Here is a 19,460-nt window from a genome sequence, read left to right on the forward strand (position 1 = left end):
GATTCTTCTTGCCTAAATACAGAACACTTCAAGCTAGAAGACTTTTTGGAATTGTAATCACCATATTGGATCCGCCATTTTGAATTCTGTAATTTTAACGTCAGATTCTGCATCTACTGTTCTACCCCCCTGGTGGTATGTTTTCTTCCACACATTAAATAACTTGTTTTCTGTCTATGCTTGGAGACCACCCCTACTGTTCAAAGGGTGGTTTCTACGCTTAAAGCCGCACTATTGCCGAAAAAAAAAATACGTGTCGATTATTTTTCGATGTTCTACAAGTATGCAAAATTTCATTCAAATCGGTGAGTGACACTACCGTAAATCTCCTTGTGAGTAGTGTTGTTTAATATGTAAAGCGATGTCTCCTTCCTTATAGTTGCTTCATGCAAAGTTTCGTTTTTCTCCCGCTTTTGGCTTCTCCGTTATCACGGATGTTCCAGATAAATTTTCCACCCTGTATATATAGATATTGGGTGTTATAAAAATGACACCCACAGACTACAGAGCATTAGTCTACAAGTTAAAATAAATCTCTCTCTCTCTCTCTCTCTCTCTCTCTCTCTCTCTCTCTCTATATATATATATATATATATATATATATATATATATATATATATATATATATATATACCTTTCGGGTCTTCGTTTGGACCCGAAAGGTATACAATTATCGCACTACGTGGCAATGTCGCAGATCAAGAACCACAGAGAAGTTCCAGCAATTTATCATATACTTACATCGATTCTTTCCAGATGAAAGTTAAAGTCAATATACGTTGACACTAGCACCATTTATTAGTATAACAATCAGGCCCGTATTTATATATTTTACGCTCCTGTGTTCTAAATAATTTGCCGCCTCCCCACAAAAACGACCAATATTAGTGTTGAATTCATAGTTTTTGGGATCGTTGAGATGAATACTGACAGTTTTAATCCAATTCAATTTCAAGGTAATACTCCACTCCACAGAGATGAGGCGAGATTTTAAAAGTAATCGAAAACGACTGATATTAACGATGAATTCATAGTTTTCGAGGTCGTTGAGTTTAACGGTATTAGTTTTCATGATGATCAAGTTTATCCTCATCCCATGGGGTGTGGTGGGAGAGTATGATTTTTTAGAAAAAATAATCAGATAAGGTAGCTAATTAGTAACTACTGTAATTAGAGTGAATTAAACACATTAACATATTTTCTCGCGCTTGCGCGGGACTCTATGGGTTGCTAGTTTTAAATATTACTTTATTGTGAATATTAAAAAGAATTCCAAAATGTTTCTCTAAACTCTGCCGCCCTGTGCTCGTGCACAGAATAGCACTACGGGCCTGATAACAATCGATGTAACTGCTTGATGGATTCAGACAGCAATGCTAATAGTTTCAAGGTAATCACCAACGTTGCCACATACTGAAATTTTATTCCTTATAGTGACTGAAGGTGGTCCTGGAGAATATGTCATTATATACGATTTTCAGTTTATTTTGACCTGAACAATAGCGCTCTGTTATTCGTGGGCACTATTTTTAGAACATTCGATATTATATATATGGGGTTGACAAAAAATCTAAAACACTTCATACAGGACACTTAAGTTTGGTCTTTCACTGTACAACACGTGTTGCGGTTGCCGATCATTTTTTGTTTTCAGTTCGTCATGGGACCTTCCTCTTCCGTCAGCAGTAACCACTTCACCTGTGAGTGTCGTTGTGCGTAAGTGGTACTGTAAAATGGGCGACCTGACAGACTTCCAAAGAGGCATGATCGTTGGTGTCCGTCTGGTTGGAGCTTCAGTGGTAACAGTGGTGAACATTGTAGGGGTATCGAAAGGCACTGTGTCCAATGTCACGAGAGCATACACAATTCATGGGCAAACAACGTCTGCAAGGCACAACAGTGGTCGAAAGACAATCTTGTCAGATTGGGACCGGAGGGCATTAAAACGGATTGTAGCAGCTAAAAAGAAGACCACTGCAATGAAAATTACGTTTGAACTCAATTCCGGCCTACAGAACCCGGTTTCATCGAAAACAGTGCGACGGGAACTTCATAAAATGAAACTTCATGGCAGGGCCGCTATCGCCAAACCCCTGGTCACAGCAGTAAATGCGAAGAGGCGTATCCAGTGGTGCAAGGACCACAAGGCGTGGACTCATGAGCAGTGAAAACACGTAATGTGGTCCGATGAATCGACCTTCACCTTGTTTCCAACAACCGGTGGTGTTTATGTATGGAGAACACCGTCGCAGGCCTATGATACAGACTGTCTGCTCCCAACTGTAAAGCATGGCGGTGGTTCTGTTACAGTATGGGCAGTGATATCGTGGTTTTCTGCAGATCCCATCATAGCCCTGCATGGAATGATGAATGCTAAGGCGTATGAGGCCATTTTGGGGGACCAGGTTCTACCCATGGCCCAAATATTGTTCCCTGATGGTAATGGCATCTACCAAGATGATTTGGCACCCTGTCATGGTGCAAAAACGGTGAAATCATCATTTGAGGAGCAGGACCAGGAGCTATCACACCTCCCCTAGGTCCTACAATCACCAGATCTGAACATCATTGAGCCATTGTGGTCTGGGTTAGAAAGGCGTGTTCGGTCTCATTACCCTCCACCAGCATCCCTTAAGGAACGGTAGCATGTTTTGGAGGAACAATGGTACAAAATTCTACACACCACGATTCAGAAGCTGTATACATCCATTCCACGTCGGATCCAAGCTGTTTTGAACGCAAAAGGAGGCCCCACACCATATTAGGTATGATTTTCACACTTTTGCGAAAGTTTTTAGATTTTTTGTCAAACCCATAAAACTACAAGAGCAGACAAAAATTATTGAGCACTTCCTGTAGGGCTACAATGATTAAATTTGGCATGATTGTAGCTTTCCGGGACTAACGGACAGAAAAATTGCCAAAAGCGAATACTTTTAATTTTTAGGGGGTCTAAAGGGGAGATGAAGAAATTCCCCACATTATTTAAATGGGTATTTTTTAGGACCTATAATCTTATATTTTAGGTACTTGGAATTGAAATACAAACTCTGAGTTCGGCATACTTGTGCGTTTTTGTTAGCTTTAAGTAAATCAGTAAAAATAAAAAATTTTAACTTGAGAGTAGTTTTATGGGGAACTGAAAATCTTTCCCATGCTATTTATATGGGACGTCTACAGCACAAAGTGTTTAGGCACTTTCGGCAGGATTAGAATGATGAAGTTTGATATGATTGTAGCCTTCCGGGACTGACAGAAAAATTGCCAAAAGTGAATAATTTTAATTTTTAAGGTGCCTAAAGGAGGATGAAGAAATTCCCATATTATTTAAATGGACGTTTTCTTGGGATAAAAAAATCTTATCTTTTAGATAGTTGAAATAGGAAAAAATAAAACTTGAAATTATGTAGAATTGTGGGTTTAAGAAGTGCGAGGCCGGAGGTCAAGCAAAGAGGGAGGTGTGGGGGCGAAGCCCCCAGTTGGGCAAATTCAGGAAATATGAAGAGCGAATGAACGAAATTCACTGTTGATGGAAAGGATGATACATTGATACATGAGATATGCGAGGCCGTAAGCAAAGCAAACGCGGAGGTCTGGGGGCGGAGCCCCCAGCTAGCCAAAGGCTAGTATATATGATTCAGTTTTCATATCAAACTATAAATGCAAGTGGCATGTAATATCGGTGATGAACTGTTACTAAACTACATACATACATACTTAATATGAGAAAACAATTCATATAGCTACATATGTTTTACTAAGGTAGAGTTCAGAATTATGAAACCTGTCTAGTTCTGTCTTATTTTTCTGCCAAACGCCACAAACACAACGCAAAAACGTTGCCACTATCGTGGACAAGACTTTATCGACAATTTATATGAAATAATTGGAAAGTACAATGTAAAAATATAAGTAGGAACTTGATAAGAGTAATAAGTAGATAAAAGGAAGAGAAAAGTGTCCACAGTAGTAATTGTGATAAGGTAAAAGAACGTGAAAAATAAATCTTACGATCGGGGAAAGAAAATGTCAAAAACAAGCAAAAGTCAAGGTCGGGAAAGAAGTTTAGACCGTGAAAGAGGTTGAAGGATTCAGTTGGACAGGATAAAAGTTTGGGGAAAGCGGGAGACTGTATAATGGAAAAAAGGAAAAGTACAAAGAAAATATCAGGAGATTAAAGAGGAAGTTGAAGATCAAGAATCGTGGAAGAAACGTTTCCAGGCCCAAACCTAAACTAAACTAACAGTCCCAGGACCTGCCAAAAGGTAGAATAGTTAATAATAAATAGCAATAAAGGAAGGAAATGTATATAACGGATAAATGTAACGAAAATACATGGAGGTGTAGTCTCGTATGAAGAGTCCCACTTGACCTCCCTTCCTTTACGCAGCACCACCGGAATGCGATGTTCACTCGAAGGCTGCCACTGACGAACTGTCCTAGTTTGTCGCCTAGAATATTTTTATTTTGACTTTACTACTACTACTAATTATTATTATTATTATTATTGATCCAGATGTTCCGTTACATTTATTTGGTATTCCTGCGTAATGTTTATTATTTCTTAATCATTACTATCGTTCCTGATTATTTTATGCATGTTATTGTAATTAATTAACGTCCTATGCTCGTCATATTTATTGCTTTAATTCTTTAATTCTTCAATCTTTACACGTTTGCATGAACCAGACCTATGCCTTTTTGGAATTCGAAATTCCCTGTGATTCATTTAAAAGTAAGTTTTTTTTTTTGTTTCTTCTTTTCTTTAGAGGCGGAGCAGGAGTAAAAGTGATGAGAAACGCGGGGGACGACGTTCCCCCACCTCGAAAAAACAAGTATGGCGTTCTCCCAGTTCCTAAAAAAGTATATTGGCCAAGATAGGCAGGGGGAACGGCGTTGCATCATGCCGCTACCTACCGTACCCTCACCTTTTCAGATCAACTTTTACCCCTGAGGCGGAGAACTCTAAACTGGCAATACTGCTTTGTGTGATAGTTAATATTACAGCTCACGGTTGTTTTGAGGTTAGTTTGATTTGGCAATTGATCATAAATAGATTCATACCGGAGCAACGCTTGCAAATTTATTTTGAAAACCATGGTTCAATTCGACAAATTCATCGGGCATGGCTCAAACTCATAGAACTGGCCACCTTGTTCGTGCGATTTGTCGCCATTAGATTGTTCTCTCTGGGGATATGTAAAGTCGTATGCCTACGCCGAGAAACCAGAAAGAATGGAGCACTTGGAAGTCAACATTCAACGCGTTATTGCCGAAATACAGCCTGATTTATTGCGAAGAGAGTGAAAATTGGACCTCCAGATTACGCCATGTACGCGCCAGCCGTGGGGGCCACATGCCCGAAATCATCTTCAAACATTAATGTCATAAAATGATCTGTCAAGTAAAGGCAATTTCACGAATATTAGAAATGTTTTTTCTGTTTTATTTCATTTCAACATAAAAGTTCCCGGCCTTTTAAAAAAGCACCCTATATTTATTGAAATCTGTACCGATAACTTTTCTCTTGGTGATAAACATACACTTAGCAATCAAGCTTTTCATGCTATTACACACAAAATGAACCATGTACAGGATGGCTATAAAATAAGTTCATGGTTCCCCAATTACAAGAAAGTCGCGACGCTTTAGTGAACGGCACAATAGAAATGATTACCTAACTTCAAACCCACGGATATTGACATATTTCAGGACGTTAGAACAAGGAAGAACACTAACTGACTTAATTTTTCTCTTCAACTTCTGCATAATAAAATTGACTGTCCAGCGCTGTTACAAAATCCATTTATTCTAGCCCCGTCCCTCAAAACGCGTGCAAAGAATAATAACACATTCTTTTGCCGGAAAGCAAGAACAAATATACTGTATATGTCACCTACTTGAAGAATTAGTGCTGCTTACAATGCAATAAGTAAAGAGAATGTGTTTTTGGATATATTTAGTAACAAAGAACGTCACTTTAGGAACCAAGTTTTGGAAGTCCTATGATTCATGGCTTATTTGTACACTTGTCTTGTCCTGTTATTATGTATTTATTTACGTATGTATTTAAACTTATTTATCACCATTATTCTTACTGGTTAACTGCACATAAACACTAAATGTTAACTTTCTGTAACTGGAGTTTTATACTCTGTTGAGGGTACAAATAAATAAATAAATAAATAAATATGAAGATTTTTGGAATCTGAAATGTATGTTGTGAAAATCCAGGATCTGGGTTAGTAACCTATAAATCCAGAAGATAGTAACTGCTACCCCTTCTCTGAATCCCTCGTTATTTAAGAGAATGCAAGGGTATATGAAAAACAAAAAAGACACTTCTTACTTCTTCCCTTGGCTCTAGATTTCATTGCTATCTATAATAAAACATAAAACAATGACTGTTATGCTGCCAAAATGTCTTGAGCCGTGGCAAAAATGCGAACTTAACGCTCACACCCTCACACACCCACGCGTTGAACCAATAAGGGTTCAGGTGTTGCTAAGCGAGAGAAAGCGAGTGGAATTCCTTCAGCCGATAGCAGCGCTTGCAACGGAAGACTAGGGATCAAGTCAATGTAGCATATCTATAGCAATTCTGCTAACGATGAGTTAAAGTAAACATACTATTTAATATTATTCAATCCGTACACAGCAAAAGAAAAAAGTTTTTTAAAAAAAATACACATTTTAACACAGGCTAGTGATCCCAGCATAACTACCATTTTTAGCCTGTTATTTCAAACCAAGGTGGTTAACATAGACTTGACATCACCAGTTTGACTTTTAGAGATGGTGTTGTACGGTATAAAAATAATACAGCGGCGTTGTTATAGAACTTGAAACGCGCAAATAAGAACAACGCCAAAGTGATCTGTTGTTACTTAACACCCCAGCTAGCATGGTGAATGCAAGCTGATTAATAACAGTCTTATACCTCAGTGAAACGGTTTATTTGCTAGAATCATGAGTTAGCAATGGTATTACAGCCACTTCAAAATTATGTGTATCAAATAGACAATATTAGATACATGCATACTGTAATTTTAAGCGTGTATATTGTCTTCCAATAATATCAAATTCTAGAAAACTGACATTGAGAATTTGTATTAACTTTCATTTCTCGCTATGAAGAAAGCTTTACGCAGTAAATTTGACATTTATATCATGCAACGAATAACGCATTATATTTTCTGTAATCTTTCATGAAAATGGTTTTAATTAGTGTAAGAAATTTCTGATGACATTTACATAAGTAGAAGAGCTGCCATTAGTTGTTCCTATGTTTCTCTTTGTCGCCGACTCTTTCGTTCCTGCTAAGCACTTAATAAATAATTTATGTCACATTATCCTCTCTCATAACAGTCATGTCCGTTTAATAAATGTGATTCTTGTTTTTGTAAAACTAACTACTTGGCAACTGTATATATATAACACCAAACACTTTGTTATTAAAATTACTCCTCATCATGTCAAGTGGTGGATTTAACGACTATTGTTTTAATATTTTACTCCAAAATGCGATGGAGTTCAAGTAGCACCAGGCATGTATCAAAATTTAACACAGCTTGGGTGACACTGAGCCAGTGTTGAATTAACAATTTTTTTACTGTGTAGTTAAGAAAACTGTTTTTTTCATCAATGCCTTATTGTTGCTATCATAATAATATTATGCTTTTTGCTTAACGAGTCTAAATCTAAAATATTGTAGAGCTGTTTCTTAAATGACCATTGAATTATGTTGTAAAACAAGTTGTCAAAGTTTAGTAGATATGCGCTGTGTAAAGAAAAAGCTTGTCTCAAGATGATGAAACCAGACGTTCTTTAAGGCTCTCTTTTTGTGCAGTAACTTAATTGAACGAATCGTTTTAGGGACATGGTTTTCTGTTAGCGTGGGAGGTACCTCTTACACTTCAATAAGACGAGGTGCTGGTCTTTTCAGTTTGCAAGTGCGCCATATCACAAAAAGCCATCGTATCTAGCCTTGAACCTTCCTCTGCATAAAAGACATGCAAACGAAAAGCCGTTTTGAAAGCTCTGCATAACTGTTGCAGGGTCGACGGGTCTTGAAAGAGCACTGGGTAGATGACAGAAGACATCTTTCATCAACAGTAGATAACTGCTGCGTGCAAAGTGAGCATACTTCATGCATGAACACCCTGATCTTTACGGATAGTAGTTTGGTTCGTTTATCAAAGTTTACCGTTCCTTTTTAGGATCGAAGATATATGACATAGAGTCTTCATCCCGGCGAAATTAAAATACCGCTAATTTTACAGTAATTATGTGATATCTTCAAATAGATAAAAGATAATTGAAATATGGAACAAGAGCGACTTGACAATATTATTTTGCGTGAGGTACCGTTATCACAAGTCACCTAGCGGCTTTCCGTTTTCAGCTGTTTAGAAACGCGAAAATAAATGCCGATTTTCAAAATGGCTCGAAATCGAAAGCAGATAAGTGAGTCGTGATAACAATTTCTCATGTAGAGAATATTGTCTAGGGCGCTCTTGTTCCACATTTCGATTATCTTTTATCTATTTGAAGATATCACATAATTACTGTAAAATTAGCGATATTTTAATTTCGCCGGGATGAAGACTTTTAAAGTGAAATCCGAACCACTGTAATGCGTTCAATGCTCTCCGACCAGATATCGAACCTGGGACTGGTGAGTTCTTAAAAATAGGTAAACTTCACAAATGATAGACAATGCCAATACGCGTATTGTAGTAGGACAATTCCTGTTTCCTTAATGAAGTCTGTGTATAGTAATTTACAGATAACTATTCTCACACATGAGACTGCGGAATACCACATCTGGTAATATTTATTCACCTGTGAATTTAATATTGGAAATACGATATTCCATTTTTTTAAAACTATTTATAACTTATATATATTCCAGGTATTTATCGGAAGTATTTTCATTTATTTTTTTTTTTTTTAACGATTATAAGGATATTATGTCTCGTTTATCATACAACATTCCTTTGGTGAATACGAATTAGTAGGGTCAAATAAAAGGAAACAAGAAGAAAGACACCACGAAACAAACAAACAAACAAACACACACACACACACAACCCTCAAATTGTGTCTGGTGCAGAGATATGTACTTTCTACTTTATTTTTTTTTAAATTACCATTTTAGCTCTCGAGTTAACTTTGTAACTCAATTTTTTATATAGTGCACGTGGAGACTCGATGTCACTTTTTTGTGTCCAGTAGCCAAAATGATAGCAAATGATTTCCAAAACTGTCGAATCAAGAAATAATAACCATAAAGAAACAATTACAACTAATGCTCTTATGAAATGCACTGAACAGAAGATTTTTATTTTCGTTTTACTCAACAAAAGAAAAAAAAATGTTATTTAGTACATTTTATAAAAGCATTGACTTGTTTTATTGGTATTTATATATATCTTTTTTATTTTATTCATTATCCTGCAATCAATTCTTTATTTTACCCTAAACTTTTCAACTTGAATATAATACTTATTTCACTGTGTAAGCTTACATATTGTATTTTCTAAGAACATTTTATAAAACTTAAAACAATTCATTGCTCAAACTTGTTCAAGTCAAGAGAACGCCCGCCTAGTCATTTGCAACAAACCAGTGGCCAATTTTACAATAAAACGATTAGCTACAGTGAAAATACTTTGAAGATATTGCATTGTAATCGGGTTTATGTGTTTGTGTAAAATTTCAGAGCCTCTAGTTTGTATGGAGGTACGTGAAATTTAAGTTCAAGAATCCACTCTGACTAACGCACTCTATGACCAGGACGCTTTAATTTACAGCGCCCTGCTATGGCCTATGGAATTCTGAGGTTCAATGCCGCATTCACAAAAGCTCTCCACTGACTTCTGCTGTTAGCCAACTGGATCTAGTTTCTACTGCTTTCCGATTTGAGCTCCTCCGTGGCTAAGCGGTTAGCGCACGCGCCTTTGGCGTGGGAGACCCGGGATTGATTCCTGGCAGCTGCTCAATGTGTTTCGGATTTCACGTTATTCAGCAGGTTCATATCTCATATAGCCTCGGTGCTGAAAGGGACGTTAAACTCTAAATCAACTCAACTCACGTTTTCCGATCTCTACGAGATCTACCTTAATATTGTTCTCACATCTCTGCCTAGGTTTTTCTAATGGTGTTTACGATTGGATTTCCAGTTAAAATTTGAAAAGCGTTCCTACTTTCTTCTACTCTGACTATATGACCTGCCCACCGGAACCTCCTAGATTTAATTGTCGTATCAATGTTAGAGAAAGATTTGACTAACAAACAAAAACGTAATCTAACAAAACAATACCGTAATATAAATCATCGATAAACTTGCTTGAATAGCATGTAACTATTTGTATTAACACGGCTTCGTGGTAACGTAGTCCACTTCAGTTTTTTAATACTCTTCTTTTCAGTTTCAATAATAATAAAATAAGGGAAAAGAAACAAGATGTTGAAATAATAGGGGATTTGATTTATTTAACTCAGGACCGGCCCTAGGTAATTTGCTGCCACTCCGTCTTCTTCAGAAAGAACAAATCTTAACAGCCAGAATTTTAAGTATGCTACCCCATCATGGTCAACGAAGGGGAAGGAAAGAGCACTCGCACTCAGAAAAGTTTAAACACTACAAATACAATCTCGTATCTTTTTTTAAAAATTTAAATAATAATCTATTATGTTTGTGAAAGATAAAGCAACCACACATCCAGAGGAAAAATGGTCATCGTTTTTGTAGAATTCAACATCGAGCTTCATTCTCAATATAATCAGTTCATAATTCCAGTACATCTAGCTCTATTATCTCTCTTGATTTTTCCTTCTACCTCTGTTAAAAATTTTTTTTTAAAAAGAAAAAACTTGTTTCCACCTTCAATAAGGAACTTGTTTATGACAAAGAGAGGATTAGTTTTCATATAAAAACTGCAATAATTGACTAAAGAGAACAGGTGTTCGCTACTATTCGAGAATTGATTTCTTGTATTTGACAGCAATCAAGCAAGTCATACTGGGATTCGTTTGATAATTTACTTTAGCAGTATCTATGTTACCAAACATAATTGATGAATGTAGTATTCGAATAGAAGGTCAACTTAGTAAATTTAACTACCATCATTATGAAGTGTTTCCAACAAGAAATATTTATTTTAAATAATATGGCGAGGTACGAGCTATACAAATTCGCAAATGGGGTGAAATACCTTTCTCTGTAAACAAGATAACTTTTTACCTTTAACAGCTAGGGGGCTCAAATTTGGAATATATGTACCTTAGCTCAATACCGAGATCCAATAACCGAACCAGCCATCTAAGGTCACTCTCAAGGTTAAAAGGTCAAATTGAAGACTTTGGGGCAAAAACCCGTCAAGTCTAGACAAGGGTTTCTCGTCATCCGATTTTCTTCAAACTTGGCACATACATACTAGACCGAAAATAAATCGACACGTATTTTTTTTTTTTTTTTGTTTCTTTCGGAAAATAGGTTAAGGGGGAAAAGGGCCCCTTTTCAAAAAAGGGTCCTCGTAATTAAAAGGGCCACTTTAAACAAACGAAACTCTGCCGATGCAAAAATGACTTCAAAATAGGAAATACGGGTTTTGTCGCTTTTACGAGAAAAGGGTTGCAGGGGGCAATTGCCCCCTACGAAATGACAAATTACTCCGCACAATTCTTACGGAAATTGGATTTAAATGGAACTGCTTCAAACCGTGATATGTTGTAGATATGATGATATGATGTTCCTAAGAAAAAGTCTCAACGGGCACAACCAGAAATCACTGACGTTTGGCCACTACGAGGCCAGTTTTTTGAAGGCAACCGAAGATAGTGATATTCTGCATTTCGATTAAAATGACAAACTGTGATATGTTGTAGATGATGTGATCCTGAGAAAATGTCTCAATAGGGACAACCACCAATCACTGGCCGTTTGGCCACTACGAGGCATTTTTTTTAAAGCAATCGAAGATAGTGTTTTGTGTTTCGGTGAAAATGACAAACTGTGATATTGTAGATATTTTTATCCTGAGAAAAAGCCTCCATGGACACAACCACAAAGCACTAATCCTTTGATCACTACAGGGCTACTTTCTTGTAAACAGCTGAATATAACAATGTTCTAGATTTCGGTAAGATTTAGTAAAACTGAGATATGTTGAAGATTTTATCATGAGAAAAGGTTTTAATGGACACAACCATCGTATTATGATCGTTTGGCCATAGGACTGCCAAGTCTGGAAAATAATAATAATAATAATAATAATAATAATAATAATAATAATAATAATAATAATAATAATAATAATAATAATAATAGCTCCCCCTCAAAATTCCCTATGATATAGGTCTGAGTGTAAAATATCTCTATTCGGACCCATTCACGAGCACTAATAAGCTTAATAGACATATTATGCTATAAATGAGAAACTGAAATCGTATTGATCATTTTATTGTATTTAACAGTAACTACCATTTCTTTAGTCATTGAAACAGATGAACAAAAGTAAAGTAATTTTTATGTGACAATTTTGCATTTGGAAAATGAAATTTATTCTTTAAACTTATACTGCAACTACAGGAAATTGCTTTAAGAAATCCCTTTTCACACTCAATAAATATATAAAATTCAAATTCAAGCAAATTTCAAAATTTCTTTGATACAGTCCCTGTCTTTTTTAAAATTATCTAAACACATGAACAAAATACAGTATATTAATCATTTATAGATGGGGAAAGGTGACAGTTTTGAATTTACAGAGTGAAAGTTACTTTTTAAATATATATACTTCGAACTAGATACAAATTTGATTTAAAAAAAAAAAACAGTCATAAAGGGGTTGGTAAGAAGTTTGTATCAATCACCGGCTTTAACCAAAATAACAGCAATATTTCCGGCCAGGCCGGTCAAAAACCGGCCAGTTGGCAGCCCTATTGGCCACTTCAGGTCCATTTTTTAAAAAGCCGGGAATAACGATTTTTTGATCTCGGTGTAAATGAATGAAAGTGTGATACGTTGCAGATGTCGTGATCCTGAGAAAAATTGTCTATGTTTTGTTTTATTCCGTGAGATGAGCATGTGAATATGGGCTATGCTTAAATGATGTTCACCGTTACTCTCCCCATCAATTTCCGGGTTGTGGAATATGAATTTTCAGGGTTTCATACAATTCTACCAAAATTCCAGAGTTTCCTTACCTTCTGCTGTTTAACAAAAAAATGTGGCTCCGTAGTTGCCAAATGGTCACTGATTAGTGATTGTGACCATGGAGACTTTTTCTCAGGATCACAATATCTACAACATATCACGATTTCAAGCAATTCCACCACAATAAAGAATACCGTTACCTTCTGTTGCTTTTTATTAAGTGTCCCTGTAGTGGCCAAACGGTCGTTGATTGGTGGCTGCACCTGTTGAGATTATTTCAGGATTACATTATCTACAACATATAACGGTTTCAAGCAATTCCACCAAAATCCGGAATACCATTACTTTTATCAATTTTATTTATTTATTTATTTATTTTTTAAAAAAAAGTGGTCCAGTATTGGCCAAACGGTCAGTGATGGATGGTTGTTCAAATTGAGACTTTTTCTCAGGATCATAATATTTACAACATATCACAGTTTCAAGCAATTCCACCGAAACCCAAAATAGCGTTACATTCTGCCGCTTTAAAAAATTTGGCCCTGCAGTGGCCAAACGGTCAGTGACGGTTGGTTGTACAAATTGGGACTTTTTCTCAGGATCACAATTTCTACAACATATAGTTTCAAGCAATTCTACCGAAATCCAGAATAACGTTACCTTCTGCTGTTTTCAAAAATGTGGCCCTGTAGTGGCCAAACGGCCAATGATTGGTGGTTGTGTTTATTGAAACTTTTATCCAGGATCACAACATCTAAAATATATCACAGTTTCAGTCATTTTAATCGAAATTCAGAATATAACTATTTTCGGCTGCTTTCAAAAAAGTGGTCTCGTAGTGGCCAAACAATCAGTGATTGGTGGTTACGCCCATTAAGACTTTTTCTCAGACTCACAATATCTACAACATATCAACGTTTCAGTCATTTTTACCGAAATCCAGAGTGTCGTTATCTTTGGCTATTTTCAAAAATGTGCCCCTGTATTCTTAGTGGCCAAACGGTCAGTGATTTGTGGTTGTGCCCGTTAAGACTTTTTCTTAGGGACACGATATCTACAACATATCACGGTTTGAAGCAATACCATTGAATCCAATTTCCGTAAGGATTGTGCGGGTCTCTTTGTCATTTCGAATGGGACATTACCCCTGCAACCCTTTTTTCTCAAAAGCGACAAAACCCGTATTTCCTATTTTGAAGTCATCTTTGCATCGGCAGAGTTTCGTTTCTTTAAAGTGGCCCTTTTAATCACGAGGGCCCTTTTTTGGAAAGAGACTCTTTGCTCCTTAACCTATTTTCCGAAAGAAAAAAAAAACGTGTCGATTTATTTTTGGTCTAGTATATATGTGCCAAGTTTGAAGAAAATCGGATGACGAGAAACCATTGTGAAGCTATCTCATTTACACTTTCACTTTTTGGACTTGACGGGTTTTCGGGTAAAGTCTTCAATTATTGAAAAATTTTCTGAAAGCTATAGAAAGAGACCTATACGTAACAGTGACCTTAAAAAGGATAGGTGTAAGCAGATAACGCATACTTACCTGTACAAAATACAAACAATCATCAGTCACATATAAAAGTAGGAAAATTATTTTTTCTAGAAAATCACTATTTGTGCTTGAAAAGTTTTTTTTTTGTGTGTGTGTGTGTCAAATATTAATAAAGGTTTACAATAACAAAGGCAACGGATGATTTTCAAATTAACAAATATTAATACATACATTCACTAAGGAATATAAAAGCATCACGCTAACGGCTAACAGTTGTATCGTACTACTACAAATTTGTCATCTGGTTATCATTTCATTTAGTGAGAAAGGTATTTCGCGGCCAGTAGCTAAAATAGTTGTGAAAAGGACACAACTACATCCCAGAATCTATTGCGTTATACTGCCATCTATGTTTGCATAAGAGCTCACTTAGTTGAGGGACAGGTACTCCAGGTCTTGCTCTGTGATACAACTTGTGAATTAGTTGCTTGACTATCTATAATTTTTACATGTTTCATTTTTAAAAATGTGATTTTTAAAACTACATTCATACCTGCTGCTATGTATGATTTTAATGGGGTCTGAATCTATCGTAGTAACCTCGCCATCCTCGTTCCACGAGCACCTAGTATAGTTACGACAGATTTTTCCGCCCTCCCCTCCCCCCTCGAAACCTGCCGTCCCGTGCAAATGCACGTGTTGCACATATAGTAGAACCGGCCCTGATTTAACTTGAAAATGTGTTTTGAAAACGTTTAGTTTACTTTCCAGTGTATCGGAATGAAATCTAACAACTCTGAATATAGCTAGTGCTGCATTATGCAGTTGATCCGCTAGATCAGTAACACATTTCAGTAATGCTTAACTTGTAGCACTGTAATTTTACTATAGAGGATTTTCTCTACAGTTTTATTAAGAAACAGAAAGAGACAGAACAGAGAGAACCAAGAATCCGCTTTCCAATAATTCAATTTATGGGAAGGAATCTTCGTAATTGGACATAACAGAAACGGAGATTTAAAAAAAAAAAAAAATCCGTATTTGCCAAACAACTGCAATAAAACGCCAACTGATTTCCCGAATTGACAAAAGCACGAGGGTATTTCGCGAAAGGCAGCATCGCAACGGTTTTATTGAAAGTAATGGTCGTAAAATGTGTCTTCAGGAAAATTAAAGTAAGAACACTAGCGACAGCCTGCACAAATGAAGTCATTCTTTTGTTTCTCGGAATGTGTTCCGTATCTCATGTAATAGACTATTTTGGACGTGTTTGGAAAAATATTTTTTCCGGTACAACGAACTTTCTGCCACTGTATAATATAATATAGCTCACTCCTCGTTAGATGTAATTTACGTTCTGTCATTTGGCTGACAACAATTTCCGCTTTCAGTGACAAAGAGAAAAAAAAAACCTCCATAATAGCAATTTACGAGATGCACATCTGCCCACATAATTTTATGGTGCCCTAATACCCGTATTCTTGAAAAATATGCGAGTCACGCTAACTTAGTTACGAGACATTTCACATTCGGAATATAGGAGTGCAATTTCCATTCTTGGTCGCATCCTGTGAATTTGCGTTGATTTCGTTGATATGCAACAGGCATTCAATATCTATGTGGAGCTATCTCGAATATTGTAAAAGGTGGATTATAAACCACTTGACAAAAATCCACTCGAAACGAATTATTTTTATCAACTAGATACTATGAAATTATTAAAAGTAAAACCATAACATTAAGTTAGGTTGTATTACCTAAATCAAGTATTCAAAGTGTCTTAAATCGTTTTCAATGCACAAATTACATCTTTCAAGCACAGAAGAATCTATTATATCACTAATGTTATTGGACAGTAATTTATCAAATTCAGAAATAATTCAGAAGTTCCTCTAAACGCTCTACATTCGTAAACTTTCAGAAAAATAAACTATCTTCATTATTCCCCAGACAGGAAAGTCCATTGGGTTGAGATCCGGTGAACGCGCAGGCCATTTAGTTGTATCTCGTCTGCCCATCCATTCATTAGAACTGTTCATTTAATAAGTACTTCACAATGTTCCCATAGTGAGGAGCTACACCGTTTTGTTGCTGTATGATTATTTCACAAATTGGTTGTACTCGTTCAATTGGAGGATTGTTTTCCATTTCAGTCTATCACCTAATATAACATCAATTCGATACTGCTACTCTAGTCAATTGAGAACTGAATAATTCTTAGTATCAAATGACTGTATATTATTATTATTATTATTATTATTATTATTATTATTATTTTATTATTATTATTATTATTACTGTTATTATTATTATTATTATACTAAATCATTTTTCTATACTGGAGATTTGCAAAAATGGTGCACTTTAGGATACTACCGTGCATGAGACATACATATAGAAAAGCAAAACAATATTAATAGATATTGGTCGAAAAATATATTGTTTGATAGATATAAGGTACAGAAAGTGTACGAAAATTAACTTGGAAGCGAGCTAAAAAAAAAAAAAAAAAAAAAATATGGGAAATTGACGATAAAAGAAATTAAACAAGTAAAGCCCTCTATCTATGTTCGATAGCTGCCTGCGTAACAAATGCTACAGAAGATTCTTTCATCCTTCTGGTAGTGAATTAGAGGCGCCACCAAAAGCTCTGCGTTTGTTCCGGTCACATATTGCACATATCACACAAAGTGTCATCTACAAACTGAGTCAAACTGTTATCTACAAGTTAGGAGAGAGTGTCTTTGTGATCATCATGCCTCCAAAAAAACATATCCGCTTTGGGAGGGTTCCATAGTAACACTTCCCGATATGAGCTATAGCTAGAGTAAAGTTTAAAAAAAAAATTAAAAAAAACAGTAAGTGGAAAGATCTCTCAGTATCTGATAAGGGACATGTAGCATTTCATCGTAATTGCATTCATTCTCGACGGACACAACGCAAGGTCAAAAGTCGCAGGAGAAGCAACCAACTCCGAAACGCACTCGAGATGTAATTTCTAAAATACAGCAATATGTCACCAAGGAGAATCCATCGCAACGTAAAATAATAGTATGTGTACAACGGTCACCAGCGATCGTTAACCGGATAATCCAACAGAAGTTAGCTTTGAAAACTGTGCGCAATCGCAAAGTCCATGGTCTCCCAACGAAGAATGGCAGGCAAACATCTGTATGAACACTACCTAGCAGGTGATGAATAATGTTGTATCATCATTATAGACAAGGCGTTGGTCTGTTTGCGCGAGTCAAAGCAGGATGTGCGATTTGCTAACGTCCTATCGATGGAAAGGAGCACGCGCAGTGGATCCACACGTGCAAGGAAAGCTTCCCCACAGAGTTTATGGTAGTGGTGAGTTTCTGTACTTAGCTAAACTTACTATACGTATACAGAATGGAAACTAATGTAAAGGTAAATGTAGCACTATACACACAACACACACCGCCAACATACCACTGCTTTGTATGGCAATGAGACTGAAAAAGTCCACATCCAACAAAACAATACTGGCCTACATGACTCGTATGGAAGAGAAGACCGGTATTAAGGCTATCCCATTTATACACATTCCTGTTCAACAGCCAGATGCATCACCCATGGAATTTTGTGCCTTTGGTCTTTTGCACACTACGAAACGGAGTCTATGAAGTGTGCAAGGACGAGTAGCTACACTGGAGCAGGCTGTGCTGAATAGAAGCCTCATTCAATAGAAGCTCCGATGTCGTGCAATAGCTCATCACAGGACCATTATATTGAACACAATAGGTGGTGAAAATGGAGTTTTACAATCTAGTGCAGATGAGTACAGTTCACTACCATAAGAATGAAGTGCGGTATAAAGGAAAGCAGGGAATCAGAACGCTATTTTAATTATTCTAGATGATAAATATTAGAAATAGTTTCAGACATCTCATGTTATAGATTACATACCTTTGCCAAGTTGTACACACCCTGTTATAATAATGGCAATAAGAGCAACCAGCTTGGCGTACGTGAACACATCTTGAACTCGAGTTGCCCATTTCACATCCCAACAATTGACAAATGTCAGCACCACTGAAAGTAGAAAAAAAGAGAAAAAATAACGAGATGTTAAAACTGAATAATTCAACTAATGTTAATTACAGTAATTTATATATGTGGACAAATAAAAGGAATAGCCCTACCGTTTACCAATATGGCAGATCCAGTCAGAGAGAGAAAAGTTTTCCAAAAAGAAAAACTGTCAAAGAGGATATGGAGAACAAAGAAAATAAAGTGGATGGAAATGAAAAACGGTGAAATGTAAAAAGTTGAGGAAAGCCTAACAACATTTAACATAGGTAAAAAGTAATTAATCAATTTATTACCTTATCTAAAGTCTATTGTCCCGCTTTTTACATGTAAAACTAGCAAATGCCTCCATGATCGCCGCTGCAGTGGGCAAGGGGGAGAGTTGCACCCCTAGATTTTCGAAAGGTGTTCAGTTCTTGAAAATACATGTCAAGACAAAAATTTGCTTACTCACTATTATTTATACTTAATATATTTATATTAAATACTATAGTAGTTCAGTTTACTTACTATTGTTAATAGAGATGTGTGTGTGTAAATAACCATTGTTTCATATGATGTATTATGCGCAGGCGTGCATCAAAATGTGTATGTGTGTGTGTATTCGCAACTGTGCTTGTATGTCGGTCTTCCCCTTTTCCCTGGAGTCGGTCCTTTGTCCCCCTAGAAAATAATCCTACGGGCGTCCCTGAATGCCCCCACATGTTACTGCGGGTAATATTTTAACGTTTCTACTTTTGCGTCTTTTATATGGAG

The 19,460-nt window shown here is 36.4% G+C and overlaps 1 protein-coding gene across 4 annotated transcripts in view; it reads right to left on the reverse strand.

Annotated features, from left to right (window-relative positions):
* The window catches only part of LOC145666699 (Y+L amino acid transporter 2), a 240,121-nt gene that overhangs the window by 98,656 nt on the left and 122,005 nt on the right, over positions 1-19,460 (reverse strand). For all 4 annotated transcript variants that reach the window (XR_014127806.1, XR_014127807.1, XM_081734195.1 and 1 more), the window contains exon 2: positions 18,582-18,707. Coding sequence is in view for 2 of the 4 variants with exons in the window: in XM_081734195.1 (XP_081590321.1) it covers positions 18,582-18,707 (126 nt within the window). In the remaining 2 variants the exon portion in view is untranslated. The remainder of the gene's footprint in view (positions 1-18,581; positions 18,708-19,460) is intronic.

This window comes from Thermobia domestica, chromosome 12, assembly GCF_964235325.1.
Source record: "Thermobia domestica chromosome 12, izTheDome1.hap1.1, whole genome shotgun sequence".
Classification (NCBI taxonomy): domain Eukaryota; kingdom Metazoa; phylum Arthropoda; class Insecta; order Zygentoma; family Lepismatidae; genus Thermobia; species Thermobia domestica.